Source organism: Rhinolophus ferrumequinum, chromosome 12 (assembly GCF_004115265.2).
Source record: "Rhinolophus ferrumequinum isolate MPI-CBG mRhiFer1 chromosome 12, mRhiFer1_v1.p, whole genome shotgun sequence".
Lineage (NCBI taxonomy): Eukaryota > Metazoa > Chordata > Mammalia > Chiroptera > Rhinolophidae > Rhinolophus > Rhinolophus ferrumequinum.
Window position 1 is genome coordinate 62574906 of NC_046295.1, and position 26489 is coordinate 62601394.

General features: G+C 39.7%; 1 protein-coding gene across 1 annotated transcript in view; it reads left to right on the forward strand.

The window, feature by feature from the left end:
- Window positions 1–5899: 5899 nt before the first annotated feature.
- PALM2AKAP2 (PALM2 and AKAP2 fusion) overlaps window positions 5900–26489 on the forward strand; it is a gene marked incomplete in the record, with an annotated part of 417966 nt that continues 397376 nt past the window's right edge. The window contains 1 exon segment of the mRNA XM_033122412.1: window positions 5900–5983. Coding sequence (XP_032978303.1) covers window positions 5922–5983 — 62 coding nt within the window.

Here is a 26489-nt window from a genome sequence, read left to right on the forward strand (position 1 = left end):
TAAGAAGACTTCCTGTTTTTATGTTTTAATAATCAATCTCATGGTTTGCTGTTGGGTTTGTTAATGTATTGGAACGGTGTCGAGCTTGGCAAAGTGATTGTGCTTATTTTTATTGCCTTCCTCCCCAGTTAGACATTTAAAATTAGAGTAATATTTCCATTTGTCCAATGTCCACAAGGTATGAGAGGGAACATGAACGCTGAATACACTTTCCAAATAATTAAATTTTCACATAGCCAAAATGTAAACATTAAGAACCTAATTTAAATGGAAAAGATTAGAAGCCTCGTCTTAAACACAGGTGTTACCCACGATTATCCTGTGACGTTCTCAGGAAGTGCTATGATGTGAGGGTTGCTTGTTCCTACACAGAATGATCCCAACCTGACATTTTGTTGTTTTGTTTTGTGGCCTTGTACCCATTTTCACACTTTCCTCCCTCACTTTTTAGCTGTTACTGCTTGAAGTAATGCACTTCTTGTTTCTTCCAACCCCTTCTCATTGTGTTTGTATTTCTAGTGAACCAGAAAACCATTTAGCTAAACGTACTAAGTATTATATCTAAAGTAGTCCTATGAAGAGTTTTTTGTTTTTTGTTTTTTTCTTTTGTTTTTTTTTTTGAATCAGGGAACACTGAGATCCCAGTGGAAGGTACGGACCTCCATTCTCTATCCCTCACACACTTTCAACCCATAATTCCCTACAATCTCAGGCAGATCCCTGAATCCACCATGGCCTCCAGTCTAGGAATTTCTGTTCTAAAGCTTATGCAGTACACCTGCATAAAAATCCTCGTAGGTATTCTCTCAGAGCTGCTTCAGTTATTTTTAGACCAGGAGGTTGAAGACTTTGGTTCTATTGATGAATTTGACTCTTACTAACATACAAACTGACTAAGTTATTTAACTACGCTAAGCTTCAGTTTCTTCATGTACAAGATGGTGGTAATAGTAACTATCACACAGGATAATTGCAGGATAAATATAAAGTCATGTATATGCAAGCATGTTGCAAACTCCAGACAAGTAGAACTTAGCCTGAGACCCATGGACGATAGATGGACTACAGGGGATCTGCAAACCACTTGATATTGCAAGCAAAATGTGGGTTTGTGCCACGTGTGTGTTTTTCTGGAAGAAGGGTCCATAGTTATGAGATACTCAAGAAAGTTATGACCCTAAGAAGGTTAAGAATAAGTGCTTATAGATAGACTTTATGATATTATTATTATTATTTTGTTTATTTTCTGGTCTAGACTAAGTTTCAGATAGTAGAATTGTTAAGTTATTGACTTCCAAGTGAGAGAAGTATTAATGTGCATTTGATATGCAGACAGTACCCATTGAGCTCAGCTGAAATGAATAAACTACTAGAGCATGTGGTCAATGGACCCACATCGCCATATCCTACTACTTTGTAGCTATGCTGTGTTTATCAATATATCTGTATTATTTTAATGAATAAATATACCATCTAGTGTAACATTCTTATTTAATCAAGGAGAATAAACAAATTGATTTTCTAAGTACCGATATCTATATTGGTTTCACTTCTTCAAAAGGATGCTATGAAGATAAATTTATAGCTGTTAAAATGTTTGGTATTACAAAGTTACAATGTAATAATAATGATGATATTATAATAATAAGTTATTATAGCTACGTTTACTGAGTATCTACTAAATACCAGGCCCTATGCTAGGCAATTTATACACATTATCTAATTTTTAAACCATCCTTTAAAGATAAGTATTACTGCCCTCATTTTATAGGTAAAGAAACCTGAGCCTTAGGTTAAGTAATAGGTCCAAAATCACAATTTTAACCAAAGTTTTTTTGACTCTAAAGCCTGTCCTACAGTTAAATATAGCAGATAATGTATTCATGACTCTTAATAAGGTAGGTATAAGCCAGCTGTATAAAATAATTGTTTTTTTCTATTGCATTTGAAGATCATAATAGTCAATCTACCAGTTTCAAAAGGCTTAGGATGCACCTATAATTCAGTTGAACTTTTATCTTAAAATAAGAGATGCCCATGGAAAGAGCTGATATGATTTGATTTGTGTTTCTGGAAGATTGCTCTAGCTCTTCAGTTGAATGGGTTAGAACAAGATGTGACTGGAGGTCAGGAGGCCAGGAGAGAGAGCCCATTTTATCTACAGCAGTGGGGATAGGGAGAAATAGATGGGCTTTGTGGCTATTCAGGAGGTAGCCTGGATAAATCTTGTTGGTTGACTAGATATGGGAATTCAGGATGGTGAAGAAACAAAGATGTCCAGGTTTCTGTGTGGACACTTTCTCTCTGTTGTTAGGATAAGCAGGCAGATTATTAGGAAGAGATTTATAGGTGAAAATAATGAGTGAATTTTGGACATATTGGGTTTGAGGTATTTGTGAAGATGTTGCAATGGCTTTTGAGTATTCAGTTTTGAAGTTTAAGAGTGATGTAGGCTGGAGTTTTGGAAGAAAGCACCATGTGAATGGTTAAATAAAGCCATGAAACTAGACGAAATTGCTCAGTGAGCGTATGTGAGTAGATGTGAGGAGACTTTAGGTTAGACCCTGCAGAACTGTAACATTTAAGAGACAAGTAGCAGAGAAGGGGTAGCTAGAATTGTGGCAGTGTGACATCATACAAGATAGTGTTTCCAGATGGAAGGAGTGATCCTAGGTATTTACCCAAAAGAAATTAAAACATATGTTCCCATAAAGACCTATACATGAATGTTTATGGCAGTTTTATTAGTAAGTGCCAGGCACTATGCTAGGCAATAGTGGAACTGGAAATCATCTAAATGCCTATTCAACTAATGAATAGATAAATAAATCATGGTGCATCCGTGCAATAGAATACTACTCAGTAATGAAAAGGAGCTACCTATACACACAATAACATGCATGATTCTCAAAAGCATTTGCTCAGTGAAAGAAGCCACTCACAAATGCTACATACTGCTTGATTTCACTTATATAGTGTTTTGGAAAAAGCAAAACCGTAGGGACAGAAATCAGGTCAGTGGTTGCCAGCGGCTGGAGGTGGAAGGAGGGATGGACTATCAAGGGACTCAAATGAGTTATTTAGGGCTGAGAGTAATGTTCTACATTGTGACAATTTTTGTGGTTCCATGACAGTATAATCTATCCAAATGCATAGACCACCACTCCTAAAAAGGATGAATTCTATGATTATGCCTCAATAAATCCAACTTAAAGTAAAAACAAACAAACAAACAAACAAAAAAAGCCAAAGGAAGCATCCACAATGTCAAATGCTTCTCATGCATGATGCAAGAAGAGGACTGAGATATGCCCACTGCGTTTGGCATTGATGATTCTGTAGTGAGCAGTGTCATTGGCATGGGGGAGACAGCAACTAGAATGCTAAGGAATGAGGCGTATGGCAAAGACTGCTGTTTGTCTTCCAATATCCATTTCCTCCTCTTGCATGGGAAGGGAGCTCCCAATTGTTGGCTAGGCTCATAGCTGCTTAGAGTGATGATTGCTTTGCCCAGTCTCACTGGAAACTGAATATGAATATGTGACTGAATACTGGCCAAAGATATAAGTGAAAATTGCTTGAGGTGCCTTCCTTAAGAGGCAACTGGCATGCTTCCTTTGTCCCTTCTTCTTTGCTCCTTTCACCTTTTGGTTGGTTGGTATGCAGACGTGATGGCTGGAGCTGAAGCAGTGAACTTGGACCATGAAGTGACTTTGGGAAGAGAGAGCATGAATGGCAGAGAAACATTTTGGAGGAGACTGGGTCTCTTAGGTCTTTGAGAGCTGCTGAACTGGTACAGGATTGGTTGTCTCTGAAATTTTCGGAGCTCCACTAGGCACATCTTTTTCCTGGTTAAGTCTCTTAATTACTCAGAACTGAATTTAATCCTATATGCTACAGGAATAAATAGAAGGTAAGGCTGTAGAGATGGTGAGGATGTAGAAATGATGAACACAGAATAGGCAACCCCTTCAAGAGGCTTGCCTGTGAAAGAGAAGAGATAGGATGGTACCATGTTTCCCCGAAAATAAGACCTAGCCGGACAATCAGCTCTAATGCATCTTTTGGAGCAAAAATTAATATAAGACCTGGTCTTATTTTACTATAAGACCCAGTCAATATAATATAATATAATATAATATAATATAATATAATATAATATAATATAATATAATATAATATAAAACTGGGTCTTATATTAATTTTTGCTCCAAAAGACGCATCAGAGCTGATTGTCTGGCGAGGTCTTATTTTTGGGGAAACACGGTAGCGGGAGAGGGACATGAGTTGAGGGAGGGTTTTATGATCTCCAAATTCACACTAAATTCTCTATGAACAGAAACCTGGGGATGATCCAGAATCTCTCTCCACAAAACAGCTCTGTGAATCTTCACTGGGTTTGACTTACAGCTCACTTTCCAGAGGGAAAGGAGGAGCAGTGAATCTACCCAGAACATTTTGCTCTAGTCTCCTTCCTGTCCGTTGAATGTATAGAGCTCTTTCCCATTTAGATCCAGCAAACAAGCTGGTGGCTGGTTAGAATGCCCTTCCCCTGTGGCTTGCATGTCCCAGCCCTCTGCCTTCTCAGGCCGTCTCTTTCTTTGTGTGTGTGTGTGGGTGCTTTCCTTAACAACCTACCTTATCAGGTACACTGCCCTTTTTTGTCCATTACAGTATTTAAAAAAACAACAAACAGCTTTATTAAGGTATAATGCATATACCATAAACTTCACCCAGAATGTACAATTCAGTGGTTTTTAGTATATTCACAGTTGGGCAATCATCCTCAGAAGCTAATTTAAAAAAATTCATCACATTTTATTACGTAGTTTTTATAGCAATATTTTCAGCCTGTGATATGTTTATTTTTCTTTTTCTCTATGCTTTGTCTTTCTCCTTTAGTCTGTGAGCTCCACTAGGGCAGGGACTGTTATGGCTACGCCTGGGCTGTGTCCTCAGCGCCTTAGGAGAAACCTACTCAGAGGGACCGGGCAGCAAGATAAAATGAAAGCCTGAAGCTTTTCCCATCTACTCGTCATTGCAGCAGGTGCTGGGCACCTGGATGGGAGCCAGACTCCCCACTCTGGAAACCTTTAGGAATAGGGGAGTCTCAAAAGCGGAGTAGGGAGAGAATACTTGCCTCAGGAAGGTATATAACTCTGGGGTGGGGCCTTGGTAATTTGGGAAACCATATTCAACATAGCTGTTGTTTTCGGAGGACGAACTAGGGAGAGGAACGCTGGAGAGTATCTTTCTGAGAGACGGGAATACACAGAGCGTGGAGTGGTAAGAAGGGCGTAGGGTCGCCAAAGTGATGAAACGCCGCATTAACGCACCGCAACGCGGCTGGAGTTTTCCTTGGGAAACTCAGACAGATGCCCGCTGGGCTGATACAATGGCGTTTCTGAACCTATGCCCAGCCCATTGGTGGCAGTACTTGATATTTGCTTCTTTCAGATGCTTCTTTCTCTTGCAACTTCCCAACCGCCAGAGCTGCAACCTTGCAGTGACTCCATCGTTTCCGAGTCCTCTGGGCTGTGCCACCCGCCGCAGCCGCCCATCTCCTCCTCCCACCCGTCCCTCGCGTCTCTGTGTCTCTGTGCTACGCAGCCAGTCCCAGGAGAGCCGCCGGCGCACCTGGCGCCTTGGGTGCCCGGGCACTGCATGTTGGTGGCCACAACGCCTGGCGCGCAGCTGCCAGCGCGTTCCCTCCCCGAAACACTTAAGTGGAGTGGCTTGTCTAGCGCCCAGGAACAACATTATCCAATTGCTTCCCGTTTTACTCGCAGGCTGGGAGCTGAGTGAGCCTGAGCATTCACTTTCAACCCTCAAGGGGAGGAGGGGGTGCGGGCGGGAGGGGAGACGCTCCCGGCTCCACCTCGCGCGCGGCGCGGCGCGGGCAGAGAGCCGGGCTCCGGCAGATGCGAGCAACGCCTGGGAGCCCCGCAGCAGCACGCCGGGCCGCCTGGAGCCCCGCGATGGAGTGAGTATCCCTGCCGCGCGCTGGTTGCTCGCTGTCCTGCTCCCAGCATGTTGCCATGGTGACTGAGGCAGCGGGCCGAGCCAGGCTCCGGTCCTCGTCCAGGATGGGTGTTTCGTTTCAGCCCAATGTGTACGACTGGTGTTTCTATAGCAGCAGCCGCCGTAGCAGGAGCCAAGGGATAGAAGCCCAGGGATGCGTGGTTTTGTGCCGCTGCACCTTGGGCAGCAGGGCCTCCCGAGGGGACGATGTTGCGAAGGAGGGAGGCACGTTCTAGGCTTCCTCATCCCGGCCCCAAGCTCTCGCGTCTCGGGGAGTTGGCCGCAATAGCCTTTCCTGCCGATTCCTAAACATGTCAGCATTATTGGACTGCAGTTTAAAAAAAAAAAACGAGCGAAGGGGCGGGGGTCACTGCGGATCGAAGCAAATGTGGTTCGGTGTGAAGCGTGTAATGGCAGGGTGATGAGTTAGTGGGTGATGCGGGCCAGAGCTGCAATGCCTTGGCTACGAGACTCCCCCAAATTGATTTGTTCCTGGGGTTATTGAAACAGAAGGCAGAAACGGAGGCACGGTGGCTGGTGGTTGAATTGCAACGTTTGGCACCGTGGGCATGGCATGGGAGGGATGGGGAAGAGAGGGTATGAAGGCGAGAGGGGCGTTAACCAGAAACGACAAGAAATGGTTTCCGTGGTGGGTTCGGACTGAAGTCCTTCTCCTCTGACTTTGCATCCTGCGTTCCTTCTTGGTCTCTCTCCCAGCCTGTGCCGCTGCAGCACGGCCACTCTGACAGGCGATAGGCTCCACGAAAGGGTCATTTTTGGAGCTGGCTACTGAGATCCTGCTCACTTGGTCAGCTTCTCCGACTTCTATTCTCTTCCCACGGATACTCCTTGACATCAGGCCTTAAGAAATCATATTTCAGCCTGGAGATAATGTCCTGTTTTCAGGTATCAGGACTTTTATGCCAAACCCAATAAAGCCTAGGTGCAGCTTTTATCCCTCTGCATATCTGATTGTGTAGGTGCAATTTAATCCTCACCAACTAACCTGCTAAAGCAGAAGTGAGAGATGGTGTGGCATTTTAGGAGTGAGGAGTTGTAGATTTCAGCCCCTGCATGGGGTGGTACTAGTGCTGTTGATTTCATACACCAGTCATTTAATGTCTCTGAGCCTCAGTTTCCCTATTTATACAATGGAAGTAAAGATGTTCCTTACTCACTTTTAAGCATTGTCGAGAAGATCAGATAATATTTCTATCTCTTCTAAAGGGCATTGTAAATTGTGAGGGTATACAAATTTAAGGAACTAATGATTAAGGCTCTGAAGTCAGTTTTCTGGGTTTGAGTCCTTTTGCACTTTGCTGAATGACGTCAATCTCTCTGGACCTCATTTCTGGAAACAGGTAACAACTATTTCGTGTGATTTTTGTGAAGATGAAACAAGTCAATACATAGAAGGGTCTTAGAACAGAGCCTCGCACAAAGTAAGCTCCATAAATATCATCTGTTACCTATAAATATTAGCCATTGTCTGTTATCATCGCGGTGGTTTCCAGCATTCTACATTGATGATTTGTGGGGTCTCAGGTTGGCACCAAGCTCTTTTTTTCCAGACAATTTGTAAAGAAACACAGTGCCCCCAGGGAAACTGAGAGTGACACAAGCCTCAAGATCCCATCGTAGGTTGGAAAATCCACCAGAAGACACAGCAAGAGAAGACACTGGACAACTTGGCCTCTGGCACACTCCATTCTCATTGCTCGCTGCTGTTTTCTTAGACATAGAGAGTATCCTTTATTAGAGATTGAATGTAGGGTTAGCCATCCCACTGTGTAAGATCAAAGGGTACCCCGGTTGTTTGCCAGTGCAGTAACTTTCATCATTACGGTCTCTCATTAATACTCTAATGTTTATCGTGTCTCCCAGACTTAGAACTTAGAGGAGCACACAGGGTTTGCAAGTTTACTTCCTCAGACCTTGCCTCCTTTCTCCTGTGTCCCCCAGCTAAGTTTTTGTTCTAGGTGTGTTCACGTCCCTCACAGAACTCCTTGTAAATAAAGGCATTCCTCATCACACTCTTTTCTCCCTCTACAGGACCCAAATCGGTGCCTCAAGCAGCCTTTCCTCTCCTGACCAACCTGGCCCTGGCTTTCCCATTCCCTTGTGACATTCCAGAGTTAGCCTCACCTTCCTGTTTACCTCCGGCATTCCCAACTGTCTATCTGTTCTCTGCCCCACTTCCTTTGCTTCATTAATACAGTTAGCTTTTTAACCTTATTTTCCCCTTTCAGAATACCACCTTTTCCTGTCCTACCTGTGTCTAATGAAATTTCCCATATGCCAAATCCTGTCCTTCTCCTAAATTTAAACCCTCCCCACATGTCATCCTAGATAGGACAGCCTGCCTTGAATTATGAGTGAGGTAGGGACTGGATTCTCCTTACTTACTGTTTCCAACTTATGTTTATGAAAAAGAATTAAAAGGGGAATAGCATTTACTGCCTTCTTTTACTTTTTAATTTAACCAACAAATATTTATTGAGATTAGCATTGGTCAACAAAACAGTCATGATTCTCCTCGTCTGGAGTTCAATAGTCTAAGGAAGGAATAGATGTTAAAATAGTAAACACAAGTGCATGTATAAATACAAATAGCAATAAATGCCACGGAGAGGAAAGCACAAAGCAGATAGGAATGGGATATAGATTAGACTGGGGGGTTAGTGAAGCCTCTTTGAGGAACTGATAGCTAATGTGAGATCCAAAGGATACGTAGGAGTTGTTTAGGTGAGGAATAGAGGAAAGAAGCCCTCTGGCTTGGGAAAGCAGCATATGCTAAGGGCCTGAGGCAGGAGAGACTTTGGCAAGTTGGAAGAACTGAAAAAAGAGTTTTGGCCATGGGGGAAGATGGTGCAGAGATGTGGTTAATTGCCGTGGAGAGCCACCAAAGAGCTTTGTGCATGGGTTTGATAATTATTTGTGTTTTAAACCTTCGAAGCTTAAAAGTTCAAAAAACTAAAACCACCTTTCCTTGTGAAGTATTTAAAGTGGATGGCATAGAAAATGTATCATAGCCAAACATGAGAATGCTGCAAATGTCTATAATAGGAAAGGGGATTATCAATTTAAAAAGCTGGACAGTTTGTTGTGTGCCAATATCTGATAGTTTGTAATAAGCCAAGGTCAGGAATTTCAAATGAAACGGAGTGAACATAAAAACATACAATCATTTATTTGTGAGCATTATTGGCTTTAATAAACTAAGAGCACCTTATCTGAAATAAGAAAAGAATCTAGGGAACAAATAAAGAAGGTCCTAACAGATTGTACTTGGCTGCTGTCCTTGTTGGGTTGAGTGATGAGATCAACGTGTTTATGGGAACACACTTGAGTCCAATGCAGTTACGAATTTGATCCCACATCTATAGGCCTTGCTGGACACTTCTCTAGGACGCAGCCTTCAAAACAGTATAGGAGCAGGTGAAGGGATTAAGAAGCACAAATTGGCAGGTACAAAATAGTCACGGGGATGTGAAGTACAGCATAGGGAATATAGTCAATTTTATGTACATACATAGTTGTCATGTACATAGTCATACATAGTTGTAATAACTACGTATGGTGCCAGGTGGGTACTAGGCTAACCTGGGGGATCACTTTGTAAATTATATAAATGTCTAACCATTGTGCTATACACCTGAAATTCATGAATGTCAAGCCCCCTGCCACCCCTTTCCCCCAAAAAAAACAAAAACCAGTATGGGAGCCAAAAGGCACAGAGAACACAACCTGAGAACTCTTTATATTGTGGTCCCGCCTGCAAGTACTGGGGCTCTGACAGCACTGGTGACAGCCTTAGACCTGGTCTGATGGGGCTCACAAGTGACATTCCCTATCACCCCTTAGGTGTCTGCTTTTCGTGTGGACTTAGTCACAAGGTAACTTTTAAGCATCCAGAGGAGATAACAGAGCATCTAAACTAAAATTTGGTTTCTCACATAAACAAATCAAGGCTCGCTAAAGGAAAAGTGTGGCAGGGATATTGAGTCACAGATGACTGTGGTCCTTAATATGTGCCTTCATTCATGCATTCACCCATTTATTCAGCAAATATTTATTGAATATTTTCTATGTACCAAGCGCCGTGATAGGCACTGAGCCTGTCTTCAAGGAGCTTACAGTTTGTTCTATATGTGACTGTGGATACTGTGGGACCTTGAACCATTTTCCTTGCTAAGTCTGTCCTCCCATTACACCAAAGGTGCCATTTCATGTTTTCAGCACACTACAGGCATTGAATGAAGGTGTTTAAAAACATGGGTGGGTTTTAAAAATTAATTTTTATGATGGAAGTAATGTATGCTTTTTAAAACAATTCAAATGTTGTAGAAGTTTATGAAGGAAACCTCCCCATTTTCCTGTTCTCTTCCCCAAATCTCAGTCCCGAAGTCATTACCATGAACCATCTGGAAGTAACCTTCCAGGTATTTTCCATGCAAACAAAACTAGAGTTGGAATATAGAGTTGGAAACACAGACAGGTGTTTGTGTTTACAGGAAAAACATATAGATGTAAATACTTCTTTTTCCATAAATGAAATCATACTGCATATGTTGTTCTGTAGTTTGCTTATGTCACTTAATATATTATGCATCCTTTCACACATCAAAATATACACATCCACTTCATGTGCTTTTCTATTAGCTGTTTAGCATTTACATTTGGAATATAGTTCATCAGTCCCCTTTGAGGAAGATTTAGGTCTGTTTCTTTCTTCTTTCTTCTTTTTTTTGGCTGTTAAGTGCAATGCTGCAGTGAACATCCTTGTAAAACTTGCAAATGAATGTGTATCCTATTTTCCCGAAATGGATTTGCTGAGTGAGTAAATTTGTACATTATAAATTTTGCTAAATATTGTCAAAGTTCCTCCAAAAATGTTATATCACTATACGTTGCCACTGGTGATGTTTGAGAGCCCCCATTTCCTGAAATCCTTAGCAACCCTAGCCCCATTATGTATTTACTTTGAGTATTTATATTTGACTAGTCGAACTTCATGTAAGCAGTCTATCAGTGGTTACAGCTTGTGCTTTGGTCCCCCCAATTGAGGCCCTTTGGGCTACTTGTCAGTTTTTCACAAAGCACTGGTGAGCCATAAATTACAAACAGCAAGAGTCCAGAAGATAATGAAAATTATTTACAAAGGCAAAACTTAAAATGCATCATTAATTTTAAAAGCGACCAAGTGTTTGTTTTTTTTTAAGTTTGTCAAATTTAGACGTTATTGATTAACTCCTTACTCTCACAGTTGAGGAGCTGAGAATACATCACTTAGCACCCCTCCCTTACCATTTGTTGCTAGTTTTACGTTTTCAAAGTCTTAAACATTTGCTGTTTTGAACTGTAAACATAATTCTCACAGTTCAGTCAATCAACTGAGTGCCATTTATGTATTAGGCACTGTTCTAAGTGCTGAGAATAGGTAGCAAACAAAACTGAAAAAGGTTCTCCAGTGATAGGGCTTCTATACAATACTGGAGACACTATATATATATTTATAAACGCTATGAATAAAAACCATACACGTTAAGAGACTGAAGGGTGATGAGGGAGGGTTGTTTTTGACAGAGTCATCAGGAGACAGGTTTCTGAGTTGGAGAGTTTGAATAGGGACTTGAACAAAGTGAGGGTGTGAGCCAGGCAGAAGAAGGAAGAGCAGTGGCAAAGGTCCTGAGGCAGGCCATGCTTTGTGGGCAGTGTTAGGCTGGGCTCTCACTGGAGGCAAGATCACCCACCACCAGCCCTTGCTTCACTGGCATCCTCTTTCCTGCACTTTTGTTGTCGATTTAGTCTTTAGCCAGAAGGTTTTGTTTTCAAACAGGGCCCAAGGAGGTTATATTCTGAATGCCGTTCTGTTGCTTCTATGAATAAATTGGACGTGTATAACATTATAGAATCATGTTCTGCCTCTCCCCCATAATTCTGTACAACATCGTTCCATTGTGTTCTGGCATCGACTGTTGCTCTGGAAAAGTCTGAGGCTCTCCTGATGACTTCCTCTTTGTAGCTGACTTGCCGCCTCCCTCCCCTTCTACTCTTGCAATTTTTTTTTTTTTTTTTTTGCTTTGGTGCTGATAGAATTATTTTTAAACATGAAAGTTTAGTAACTTTTCTGTGGTATTTTTCACTGCAAGTCATTATGTCAGTTTTTTTTCTTCTGGAAAATGGTATGTTTCTTTAATCTGAAGGTTCATATTTTTCTTTAATTTTTTGTGAAGATATTTACTCCTGGCTTTCAAATAAAAAAAATGCAGTTGTTCTGTTGTCTACTACAGGAGCATATATTACTCACTACCCTCCATAAGTATTTTTTTTTATTAGTTTCAGGTTTATAAAATAAAGTAATAGACATTTATACCCCTCACAAAGTGATAACCCCCTTTCCCAATCTACTACTCCTCTGACATCGTATATAGCTGTTACAATTCCATTGACTCTATTCCCTATGCTGTACTCCATATCCCGTGACTATATATATATATATTATAGTTGACATTCAATATTATTTAGGTTCAGGTGGGCAGCATAGTGATCAGGCATCTACAAAGCCCATGAAGTGGTCTCCCTAATAAGACTAATGCCCATCTGACACCCTACAAAATCTTTACAACATTATTGATTTTATTTCCCAAACTGTCTTTCGTATCCCCGTGGCAATATTGTGGCCACCAATCTGTGCTTTCTAATCCCTTTACCTTGTCCCCCATCCCCACCCCTGTCCCATCTAGCAGCCATCAGTTTTTTCTCTACATCTCTGAGTCTGTTTCTGTTTAGTGTGCTCATTTATTCTGTTCTTTAGATTCCACGTATAAGTGAGATCAAATAATATTTGTCTTTCTCTGTCTGACTTTTTCCACTTACTAGCATAATATTCTCTAGGTCCATACACGTCATTGCAAATGGTAAGATTTCACTCTTCTTTATGGCCGGGTTTCCATAAGTATTTTGAATTGCTCATTTCCCCATGAGTTTTTGTTACATTTTCAAGTCTATCCTCTAGACAACGGATTTTAAGCAATATTTGTTTCGTTCTTACTCATTCCAATGGTTTTATTGTCATCTTCAATTTATTTTTGACTCTGCTAGCTCAATTTGCAGTTATGTTTTCAAAGGGTTCATGTTTTCTTTAATTTCTTTAAACATATGAGGAAAAGTGTATCTGAAAATTTCATCTATTTCTTTTGTTATTTTTTGAAATTACTTATCTGCCTTTGGCTTTCCTCTTTTAAAATAATAATTAAGCATATAGAAACTATGCATGTTGATAGCTTTGCACTTGATACCCACTTCCATATGGAGGTAATTCTATCCAAACCACTTATTTGGCAAGAGTCAGGGGGAGGGATAGAGGCAGTGTTTGGGAAGACAGTGGCTTTAGTTGAGATATTTTGTCTCATAAAAATTCCTTACAATTCTGCAATATCTTCTGCTCTAAAAATACCTTGTAGGTCGTGAATAGATCACGCAGACAGATCTACATCCCCGCTCACTCTGTGTGTGTGTGTGTGTGTGTGTGTGTGTGTGTGTGTGTGTGTGTAGGAGGGTGGACAGATATTTGATGCTTATTTATCACTACATAGTTGACTCTGTTTAGCATCTACGAGCAAAGGGAAGGGGGCAAGTCATCCACAAAGGTAATTTTTATTATACTTTCCTTCTGTTTTCCTACATCTCTTGCCTCCAGACTAGTCCTTTATGTTAAGTTTCAGGCCTTCGCCGATAATAATGTTAGTGAGTTCACACAGTGCCTGCCTCAGGGTCACTTTCGGTACCACTCTGGTATAGAAACCAGCCCCTCCACACAGGGGTCCCCCAGGTCTGCCATGACTTGCTTATGCCACTCTTCACCATTCCAACGCCGGGCCTCTCTCAACTTTCTCCTTACTTAGAAATTTGAAAACCAGTTAAGATCTATAGAGGTATATATCACCATTGAGGGCTGTCCATTGATTTAATACAATTTTTACCCTTTTTGGAGATAATTCTTATAGTCTATGATTTGAGAACCTTAGCTCTCTGCTGATTTCATAATAGATAAAATTTTCTTTTCACTTTTTCCTTTTCGTTTACTTCAGGAGGTTTCAGAGAGATATAGAGAAAACTTGCCTTGACCATATCTTTGACTGAACGAATCAATGAATTTTTGGCTTCCTATGAAAATAGTATTAAAAACGACCAAATGTCACTGTTATTAGAAAATTTGTTGTTATGATATATCTTTTTCAATCAATTCTTACGAATGTGTCTGGCAAAAGAAGTTTGTGAATGAGATTATAAATACTTTGTAGTACAAGAATTTGGGAAAGGATGTGTGTGGTGGATATTCTCCTCACCCTTCAAATCCATTCTCTACCCTTTCCCTGCTGCTCTGTGGCCTAAGAAGCTGACCTCTAATGCACTGTGTCAGCTAGGCTCTCTTGCTCTTTGGCTTTCGGTGGGTTGGGTCAATGGATGGCACCCCCAGCAGACCCACGGGTGGAAGGAGAATGAGGTCTCTATGTTTACGGTCTCCCTTCCTGCAGGGCAGTGAATTGGTAGTGGTGCTTTCTTCTTCTGAAGGCCACAGCCCCTTACTGCAGCCTTCTCCTACAGCTCTGTTCTAGTTCTCTCCTTGTTCTCTTCTTGCTCCTTCTGGACTAGGTGTGGCAACTGGCTGGCATCATCCCCACGTTGCTAGCCCCTGGTGCTTCACTGGCCCTGCTGGTTTTGCTGAACTCTGCCCATGCCTTTGTAAAGCAGTCCCTTTGTTAAGCTGACCTCAGTTATTCGGTTTGTGCTATTTATTTCCATCTGGGAACCTAAGTCATAGAGTATGCAAAGGATAGAAATGTTGGAGTTCTTACATCAATGACTTTTCATTATGGGGATGGAACGTGGCAATTTTTGTTTGTCCACACATTTTGGTCATTGGAGCTCAAGGCTCCAAAATATGAAATAGGTATTGAGAGTTGTTAGGTGCTTACTCATAAACTTAAGAAGGAGAAGCTTTGATTCCACTAAAGTGTTCCTTTATTTCCCATTGAAAATGTGATTTTTCTTATAACGTTTAATAAAAATTCCCGAAATTTGACTCCCTAGAAGGAAGGCCAACTCAGTTATAGAAGGGTTTAATTAGAATTTTATTGAAAGAATGAAACTTTATTTCTTTTCATTATATGGAACTTTAGTAATCAAAATTCTGTTTTGATCAAAATAGATCTTCATATATTTGCCCTACTCTTTAGACATAAATGACAACTTAACTTATCAATAGTATATGAACGAATGCTTCCTAAATTGATACCAAGTCAATACAATCTGTCCCATCTTCCTCTTCTGTTCCATCTGTCCCATTCTTCTTCACAGATAGTATAAAAGCATAAAATATAGTCTAATCAAAAGGTATGTTTTACAAGTTCTGAATAAATGGGCTCTAAACTAAAGGTACTGTACTCCATCTGTTTTATGTAGTATTTCATACTTGGAAAGTAAGTTATTTAGACTGCTTATCTTGCTTTCCATGTCTCCATTTCACTTTCAACTATGTTCATTTATTCATTCATTTATTTATAACTCATAATTATTAAGTACCTACTGTGTGGTAGGCACTGTTCTAGGTACCTGTGAAGAAATATGAATACAGCAAAGTTTCTGCTTTCACAGAGGCCATAATCTAATGAGGAACAAAGATAATTGGTGGAGTAATTATAATAAAGTGTGCTATGGTATGCTAGGGGGAGGTTTGATAGGATGTTGTCTGAAGCATGCAGCACGAGGACAGGGGCCTAAATGAATCTTAGGAGTTTGGAGATTCTAGATGACGTCGAAATCCAAGCAAGCCTAATTCTTAGCCCCTAAAATTGATTTAGCATAAAAGCACTTTTTAAAAAATGTTTGGACTAGTCATCTTACAACTGCTTAAGTCACATTCAAAAAAAAAATTGCCGAGCCAATTCCAGTATTAAAACTAGTTTGAATAATTGATAGTTCTCAAGTGTTCTTGTTGGCACGAGTGCAGCTAGGACTAACACTCCCTCCCCAACCATTCTTGCTATAGTATTGTAATAAATGCCTGCCCCCTTGAGGAATCAGGAACTCAGTTTTTCAGATATGACAGTGCAAAGTGGGGTCTCGATCAAAGCAGAAGACAAAGCAAAGACCACAAAGCAAACAAAACCCAAAACAAAACAGAACAAACAAAAACATGAAGATTTGTGGGGACACTGCTAAATTAGATACTTAATTTGTTTCAGCCATCTTGGTTGAAATCACGTCAAAGTGTTCTAACCCTTGAGAAGCCGAAGATCTGCTAAACCATACCTGTGATATGCAGGGAAACTGCCCAAGTTAGTCTAGAAACAATTTGGAAGTTCCCCATTCCTTCTTATCTTCTGAGAGGGAGATGCCCAGCACTTAAAAGTGGATGACACCAACAATAAGGTCTGATTTCCTGAGACTCACGCTGTAATGTGCATACAAGTCACACATTATATGTTAATATATATACATATATATTAACAGTGTTAAAAGTGTTAGTGTTAAATACAACACTAGTATTTAATAGTGTTAAAAGGCAAACCAAGCTTCTCTAGATCTGGGGTGGGGTTGGAGCGGCTACATTGCCATCAAGCTTCCTAGGAGAAGATGCTGAGGCTGATCGCTGGTCTGCAGACCATACTTGGAGCAGCAGTGTTCACAGTGTAAAGGCACAGGGTAGGAGTGTGTATAATACAAGAAATGAGGGTCTCATCCTTTTACACTTCCTCCCCCAACCACCCCTCATTGTATGGGCTCGCTCCAATGAACTCGCATTCAGCAATCTGTGTATAAAACAAGTCAGTCTACGCAACAAAACCAGGCTCTTCATTTCGGTTGGCATAACTTGGCAGTTCCACGTTGTGGATAAAGTCTTTATTTTTTGAAAAGCAGGTCAGGTTAGGGGGTTGTGAAAAAGGTTGATGAGGTAAATAAAGATAAGTCTATGTTTCAAAATATGAATTTAAAGATTTTTGTGGCCATAAATACTTTTCTTTGTCCAGTTTCTCAATAGTTTTAAAGTAGCTAGTGAATCTAATTATCTATGGCCTCAGATCTCTACAAATTAATACTATCTCGGTGTAAATGTCAGTTATGATTCTATAAATATGATACTCATGAATATGAACGTGATGTGTTAGCAACCCAGAAGCTTGTGGTATTACATTTACTGAACAAGATCAACAGACTTGGGGGTCCTCACTTTTGAAAGCCAGGGAAGAGCAGCCTTTTCCATAGAGGATAATTCAAGATATGTTATTAAGTTGTGTTTTCATTTATGTGAGATGAGAATTACCTCTTTTCATTGTTAGGGGAGCTAAATAGTATAAGGACAATAGATACTTGAGAATTAAACTGTACAGAATCAGGTTGAGTTATGGACTCTTGCTTGTGTTATTAAATAATGGCTCCCCAAAGCTAATTATACTTGGATGAATTAAAGCGCAGCTCTTCAGGGTTCTCAGTATGTCCTCCCCCAGCCCGTGGCAGCTATATAATGTGCCCTTCTCTTAATTTCACTCCAGATCTTGAAATTAGAAGCATTTTATTATGTCAAGGTGGTGTACATATGTCCTCAGTACAGGCAGAATGGGAGTGTCATGCCCTGGAAAAACAAAATTAGGGTGTGTGTGTGTGTGTGTGTGTGTGTGTGTGTGTGTGAAACTCACTACTTCTTCAGCTTCCTTCTGAAATGCCACCCTTTAGATATGTGTATCTGTGTCTTATTTTGATATGTTCACTTTTCTCCCATTCATTCTTAGGAATTATAAAAGGATTCCTAAGACCCAAATCCCCAACTTGGTAGAAAAGCTTTGGCCTTTGTCACCCAATGCCCAAATTTGCCTGCTTCAGAAGATTGGTCAGCCTTGTGGGGGGGGGGCTACAGGCTGTGACTTGCACAGTCACAGAGGCTCGGTCTGGCTGCCAGCTCCTGGGCTCCACGTGGGGGTAAAGGGCGGGAGAGTGAGCCTGGAGAGACTCAACTGGTATCTGTGAATGCAGAAACCTACAGGGCACGAACTGGGTGAAATCTGCCAGGGATCTTTGGTGGCTGTTGGTTTCTTCAGAGGTGAAAGCTGCTGGGGCCATCTGCAGAGCAGGTCACTGGTAAATGTGGTCACTCCCACTCTATGGCTGCTATTGGTATCCTGTTTTTCTTCCTGTTCCTAGCTGTCTCTCTCTATATATTTTAGCTTTGCTGGCCTCTGGGTGGGGCAAAACCCAAGTGGGTCCTTCACGTAGTACCCTGAAAGGCTGAGGAAGCTGGTCGTTTGTTCCACTCTCTCTTTTCCGTTGAGGGGAACCCTTTCTAGCTGGGGAGTTCTCTCTTGGATTTGGGCAGTACCAGCCTGGAGGATAGGATAATGTAGGCAAATGGAGCTGTTCTTCCTTCCTTTTTTATGGGGTTATTTTTGTTCCATTATGTTATTGAAGTACCTTACCTGAACTCCTGAGCTCTCCCAGAGCTTTTTTGTTCATGGGTAGCAGTCCAGTTTTTGACCTTTGGGAGCGGGAGTGCATCAGAAGCTCGGTCTCCTGCACCACCATGTTGGTGATGTCATCCTGGAACCTAATGGCAGCTATGTTCCATTTCCATTGCCCATGCTTGTCTCTCATCTTGTCTTAAGCCACATCCTTAGACCCTGACTTTCCAGGTGGTACTAAGATGCAGTTTTCATGTGAGCATCAATAGCTGGGGATCTATCTTGATACTCTCAAAGCTTAGGTTGACACTACTTTTGATTCATGTGAGATAAAAAAGCATAAATCAGACATTGGAGGTAATACCATTGCCTAAAGTCTGCCTAGTACTGGAGTGGAAGCTTACGCTGGCAATTGATGAAGAAAACTCACCTACCATTAGAGGCTAAGCTTTTGAATAGGTCAACATTCGGGGAGGGTAAAACATTTGTTCTCTTCACCATTAAGTGTTAGTTATAAGTTTTCATAGATGCCTTTTATCAAATTCAGGATGTTCCTTTTTCCTAGTGTGCTGACAGTGTTGTTTTATTTAAATGAACAGCTGTTAAATTTGTCAAACGCTTTTCTCTAGATCTAATGAGACAATCGTATGGATCCCCATTGGTAGCGTTTTGTTGACGTTTTTGCATCTATATTCATTAAGGATATTACTTAATTTTCTTTTCTTGCAATGCCCTTGTCAGGTTTTGATGTCATTATTATGTTGATGTGATAAAACTAGTAGGGAAGGGTGTCTTCCTCCTCTATTTTCTGGAGGAATTTATGGACTACTAGTAATATTTCTTTCGAAAATGTTTGATAGCATTTACCAGTGAAGTTTTGTGGGCTGAGTTTTTCTTGATTGGAAGGTTTTTAATTACAAATTCCATTTCTTTAATAGATATAGGGCTACTCAGATTTTTAATTTCTTTTTGTGCTATTTTCAGTAAGTTGCATTTTCTAAGGAATTTTTCTATATCATCTAAGTTATTAAATCTATCGATGTAAAGTTTTCAAAACATTTTTCTTATTGTCTTTTTACTGTGCCTAGAAATCTATAGTGATGTCCCTGATACCATTCTTGATATTTGTTGTTTGTGTTTTCTCTTTTTTTTCTTGATTAGTTTTTATAAGGATTTATCAATTTTGTTAATTTTTTTAAAGTACCGACTTTTGGCTATTGTGTTCTCTATTGTTTGTTTTCCGTTTCGTTGATTTGCAGTCCTTTTTTATTTCTTTTATGTGCTCTGGGCTAATTTTTTTCCAGCATTTTAAAATCAAACATTAGGTCATTAAAAATATCTCCTTTACAAATATTAATATTGCACCAGCTGCTTTCCACATATTTTGATTTATTTTCATTATCATTTAATTTGAAATATTTTCTAATTTCTCTTGTGATTTCTTTTTGATTCATAGGATACCATGTGGTATCATATTCCTTCAGCCTGAAGAGATTCCTTCTTATGTAGCATGTTTATGCTGGTGACAATTTCTCCTGGTTTTTGTTTATGTGAAAATGTCATTATTTTGCCTTCATTTTTGAAGAATATTTTTACTGGATGTAGAATTTGAGGTTGACAGTGTTTTTTATTTTAATACTTTAAAGATTAAATTTGTCTTTAATTTTTTAATTATTTCTGATAAAAAGTCAGTCATCATTTTTATTATTGTCCTCCTATAGTAATAGTCTTTTTTTCTTTGATTGCTTTTAAGATTTTCTCATTTTCTTGATTTTTGGTAGTTTGACTATAATGTGCCTTGATGTAGTTTTCTTGTAATATTTCCAGCTTGGGGTTCTGAAGAATTCTCAGCATACATTTTTTTCAAATTCTTTTCCCACCCCATTCTCTCTATCCTTTCCTTTTGGAAGTCTGACTATTCATATAGTAGCATGCTTGATACTATCCCACAAACCCTGAGACTCTGCTCAGGTTTTTATACTTTAAAATTTAAATATTTTTTAAAAATTTACAAAAAGTTTTAGATTTGTATACAAATTGCAAAAATAGTTTAGAGTTCATATAGTCCCCTTAACTATTTCTTACACTGTTAACATCTTACACGATCAGTGTACATTTGTCACAACCAAAGAACCAACATTGGCATACCATTATTATCTAAATTCTATACTTGATACTGATTTCACTAGTTTTTCCCTAATATCCTTTTTATGTTTCACGATCCCATCCAGAATACCACATTACAATTAGTCATCACGTTTCCTAAGCCTCTCCTGGTCTGTGATAGTTTTTCAGATTTTCCGTATTTTAATTTTTATTATCTTGACAGTTGGGAGGAGTATCGGTCTGGTATTTTGTAGAATTTCCCTCAATTTGCGTTTGTCTGATGTTTTTCTCATGATTAGAGTGAGGCTATGGCTTTCCAAACCTAACAACATTTGAGAGAAAGACCTCAGAGATGAAGTGCCAGTCTCATCACATCATCTCATGGGTACACTGTCAACATGATTGATCACTGATGGTGTTAATCTCTATCACCTCGCCATGGTAGGGTTTGCCCAGTTTCTCCATTATAAAATTACTTTTGCTCCTCTTTTAAGGGATGGAAGTTAAGCAGCACCTCCCTGAGGGAGAGTACAGTAAATTCTTTCTTCATGTCATTGATAAGTTCTGCAACTTTAAGCAAAACAACGTATAATGAAATTAATTTTACTGTAGACTAATTGAGATAAACAAGAGTTAAATTCCTATGGCGTCTCATCAACATTATAACAAAACAACATCGAACAAAACACTGCGATTCAAGGACCTGCTATCTCTGGATAATTTATTTGGAATTCTTCTGTATAAGAGACTTATCCTTTCTCCCCTATTTATTCATTCAATCATTTATATATATCAGCATGAGCTAGTTCTCACTGGATGGACCTAGAGAGGAAGAGGTAAATTTATTGGCTGACCACCTGCTCTGTGGTTTACGGGATCCAGTTCAGAGATTTTGGATCCTTTAGTTCTTAAGAGACGTTATGTTGCTGTAGGGCTTATAGAGGGCTTTTCACATAAGGTTTAAGTTGGCCATAGAATTCTTGCCATACCAAGGATGGGGTCGGCTCTATCCTACGTTGAAAAACAGAAGTCTCTTCTACGTCAAGCCCCCTAACTACAGCCTGCAATCGTTTACATGAATAACATTCACAGAGCAACCAAGTAGAAACTGTTTCATTCTAAAAAGGCTTTGAGATGATCTATTTTAATAAGTGTTTATTGTTTGTTTTAATAATACAATTGGATAAAAAGAAATGGATGATAAAACCAAGACAAAAGGAAAATTAAGTTTGGAAATATAGATTAAAGCTGAGCAAGATTCATCTACTGTGAACGCATGTCACCTTGCTCTGTTCAGTTGCTAAAGGTGGGCTGCCCGTTTCGCTCTAAGCTTGCTCGTGGCGTGTACAAAGACAGAAAAACAATTGGTGACAAGATTCAAAATGCCTAAGTGACAAAAACAACCCAGTTATTAAGGAGAGAACAGTTTTTCTTAGTACCAGGACTGGAGAGAAATTTCTCTCATGGATACTCTACATTCCCAGAATAAATGCACAAGCAGGTTTCATAGCAATTTCCTTGCAACGCCCCTCACTGAAAGTGGATGACAAAACAGCGGTGGCATCACCTTCTATAGAATGAAGTATTAACAAGGGGGCGTTTAATAGGTATTACATACTGAAAAGATTCGGACTACTTTCCCAGTCCTGTTACTTACACTGCAATAATTCCTCAAATAACATCTGACCGGTGTTTCACCCTTAATTTTTGTTCCCCTTAAAACGTCTGAAATAAACATGATCTGCATTTCATTTCAGAATGGATGAAGAAAAAAAGATCTCTTTTCAGTTCTCTTTTTCCTTGTTTACCATGCTTTACACTCAATATAAAAGAAGCCGAGCACTTGGTACTAGGTTGGATTTCATTGGTAATCATTAAGATTTTCAAATAGATGCCATTTCTTGAGGTGCGTACTTATCTATGAGAGATAATCTATGGGTCTTCCTAGTGTCCAGCAGAGACAAGGTATAGACAGAGGAAATTAAAGTTCTGGGAAGGGGAAATCGTTGTTGGCCCAAATGTGACAGCATCTTTTTTTTCTGGCTAGAGGTAAGCCAAAATTTAATTATACTGCTGATGGTTGGGCTTGATACGTATAATGAATACTAATTCATAGGTGGCTGGGAATCAATACCTTTTTTTTTCCTTTCAGTGAGTAATAACATGTTTGCTTTGAAATATCTTATCTAAGTATAAGATTCCATGTGTAAAGCTTTTGGAGGTGAGAACTCTGAGAAACGCAATATGGCAAAGGCAGATTTGTTTAGCGCTGAGGTCTGCCCTGGAAGATCTGATTACAGAAGCCCCTCCTCACCTATGGAACACCATTTTAGAAATCTCCACGCACCAAAAAGCTCTCCAATTGTGTCTCTGTTACTGGAGACAAGGCCTCTAAGTGTCTGGAACTACCTTAGCTTTCTGTGGGTGCTTCTTCCCACGAATATTGCAGCTTGCTTATTAATGCTAAGCTGTGGCTATGGAGGGCTTCCTGTTGATGGCAGTAATTTAAATGAAAGTGTTTTCATTTTGTAGCTTTCCCAGATTAGAGGGAAGATATTCTCAAAGACAACTGTTTCCGAAGTGAGAAGAGCAAAGGTGGTAGTGGGAAGAGTTGGTGTGTAGAACAGGAAGTGACGTGAAGAGCTTAGATCTGGTTCCTTAACCAGACGGACAACCTCTTCTCTTCTGTTTCATGGAAATAGACCTTGTGCTTCACCAGGGGGAAGTAAATTACTTCTTTCTTGGGAAAGGAACCCATGTGTACCTTGGGTCCCTGGCACCAAGTTTTGCCTGTGGAAACTCTGACTTATATGATCTTTGGAAAGTAATTGAACTTCCGGACTTCTGGAGCCACTTGAGAATGATCTAGACTAATTATAGTTGGCTTGTCCACACCCAACCAGGAGATGCAGAACAACCCCAAAGCATAGAATTTTAAAGCTCACACGTCATCTGGATTAGCCCAGTCTCCTGGTGTGTGAGCTCAGAGGGCATAGGTGTTCTCCATTACAATTGGACTTACATTTTAAAAATGCACCCCCTCCTAAGGATAAAGACACTCCTTTGGTTGATTGTTAGAGTGTTTCATTACTCTTAGGCAAGAAGATGCTCTTTGTAATAAGAAATATTGTTCCTGGAGCTGGAAGTACTATAATATAGATTCAGTCCTCTAATTATGTTTGACAGATGCTTCATTTACTATCTGCACCTTAATCATTCTGAATTGTTCATCTGTAAGATGGAATAATAATCCTCGCTCTCTAGATTCATGCAAGAAGAGAGATTGTTTTTCAACTATGTGCTCATGTTATTTCATATTTTATTGACATTGATGCTGGGAACTAACCAGTTTTCATTGATTTCACATTTGCCTTATGGTTCATTCCCAGGTGCTTCTGACTACACCTGGATCTGTTGAGTCAATTTCTTCCTGCCCGCAATGAGTATGGTTTGGTTTGGGTTCAAATGGTGCAGATTATGTTGAAATGCTATTTTCTGTTAAAGAAGCCAAGGCACACACACAGACAGGCCCAGACTCACTTGTCCACTCTCTCACAGGTGATCAGAACAGGATAGTCACACGGAAGTGTGCAGACATGTGCTCTCTCACCTGCTCCCATCGCTGTTCCATAGCAGGCAAATAGTTCACGCACAATGAAGCCCAAAAGCTTAGCCCTGGCTTTGGACATTACCTCAGAGAAAGATCTCAAAAGTGTGCCAGCAGGAATAACTACTACCAGGGCGTAGATCAAGAATTCTGAAACTTTTTTATTGGGCAGTAGGTCTCTAGGGCAGTTTGGCGAAGCCTGTGGATTAAAAAAAAAAAATCCTATAAAATGTATAGGATTACAAAATTTAAAAACAATTATACTGAAATATACTCATTAAACTATTATAAAACAAATATGTGATTCCGTAAGGCATGCACTTTTTAATTCATGCATTGAGTACCAAGCCTAGCAGCAGATTGAATAACTGATTTCAAAGTTGTGATGAGTGTAATGGTTATATCCACACATCTGTAAAGTTATAATAACATAACATGAAAATACCTGTGATTTCTGTTGGTGACAAAGTCATAGGTACTGCTGATCCTACTGTGGTTTGTTACCTACATTTAGAATCAAAAGAAATGCTATTTCAGTTAGAGGTTAGTGAAAATAAATATGTAATTTTTTTCCTATACAAATTCATGAATCTCCAGAATTCTACCCCAGGTTAAAAATCCTGTATTTAAATATTAATGAAAACAGAAGAAAAGTTAAGGATAAGAAAAATGGAAACCTTACTTTCTTAGTATACAGTTACATGAACATTAATTATATTTCAAGCCACTCACAATAAATGTGCTTTACTTTAAAGGTTAGCACAGCTTTTTGCATACCGTTGTCTCCCAATAAATATCTGTTGAAGAAACTAACAAAAACATTGCTTTGCATTCATCCATCCATCTACTTATCTTTTTCCTCCAGTGGACTATAAACACGTTGAGGGCACAGTAGCTTCCCCGTCAGTGTTTGTTGAATGAAAAAAAATGATATGATAGAATATAAAAGCTAGATTAAGTCAGAACATCTTCAAAATAATATTTGCTTAGCCTTGTAACATCCTATCAAATAAGAGAGAGCTCTCACTATAATAATTTCTGACAGAATTCTATTCAATAGTCACTGTATGTAGTGTTTATTGTGTGTCAGGGATGTAATGTCATTTAATACTCAGAGTAAGCTTGCAGGTATACATTACCCACATCCAACAATGCAATTCAAATATTGTTGAGAGTTTACGTGTAGTAAGCCATGGTGTGCAATTGCACTAAGTATAATGGCACAAGGAGAATATAGAAAAGAAGAAAATAATGGTTCCTGCCTGCAGACAGCCTGTGATCCAGTAGAGTGGAAAGAAATGTATATGCCTAATCATGAGACAAGGTAAACTGAGGCAGACAGAGGGATCAGCAAGATTAAAGGCACTAGGGCAGGATGGAATATTTTTTTCTGGGAATGGTGGATTTTTCAGAGGAAGTAAAGTTTGAAGTGAGAAGGCATAGGAGCAGCAGAAGGGAGAAGGCTGAAAAAGTGGGTTGAGATTTGAATTGCAGAGCTCAGAGTTTTACACTTATCATAGAGATAGTTCAAAAATGCCACTGCTGCCTTCAAATAACATACCCATTCTAAGTCTCATTCCAAGTCACCACACACTAGATAATAATGATTTTGTAGGAGCCTCTTAGAACACCGTAACGAACGTTGAGTTTTTCAGATCAAGTTTGATCAACACTGCTCTCCTCATTCCCGATGGAAGTATTGCTCAAAAAAATTCAGGTGACTCTGAATTTCCCACAGGAACAGAAGCATCTCCATGTCCTCTGTTACCAATCCAACAAGGCTGATCTGAGGCACTTCTCTGCTATCAGACGCTGGTTTACCATCATCATCGTGCTTCGTGGTAATTTTACCAGACCAGAAATGTAAGAGAATTAACAGCATAGTAATTCCAACTTTATTCTCCTGGACTAGTCAAGGCAACTAGGGAGCCAGCATCCATGCCATGTCTCTGTTTCTCCCAATGAGAAGCACCCTGATTTATAATGAGGCTTAGCAATTTAATGTAGCTCAAGCATAATTTGTAAACTCTAATGTCCAGAGTGTTAGCCTATCAGAATGGAATAAATGGAACCATTTCTCAAATATGTGCTGTTTTGAGGTTTCTGGATCATGCTGTTTTGCTCACTGTAGGAAAAATATTGCTTTGTACACAGTTCACTAGGTAATCAAACAGTTGCATCTTCTACTGAAAAAGATGTCTTTCCTATAATCATCTGTTTAAGTACATCTTTGGCCTTTGAATGTGTAGAATCATGGAATATTTGAGTGGAAGGAGCTTAAAAGTGCTGTAGTCCAA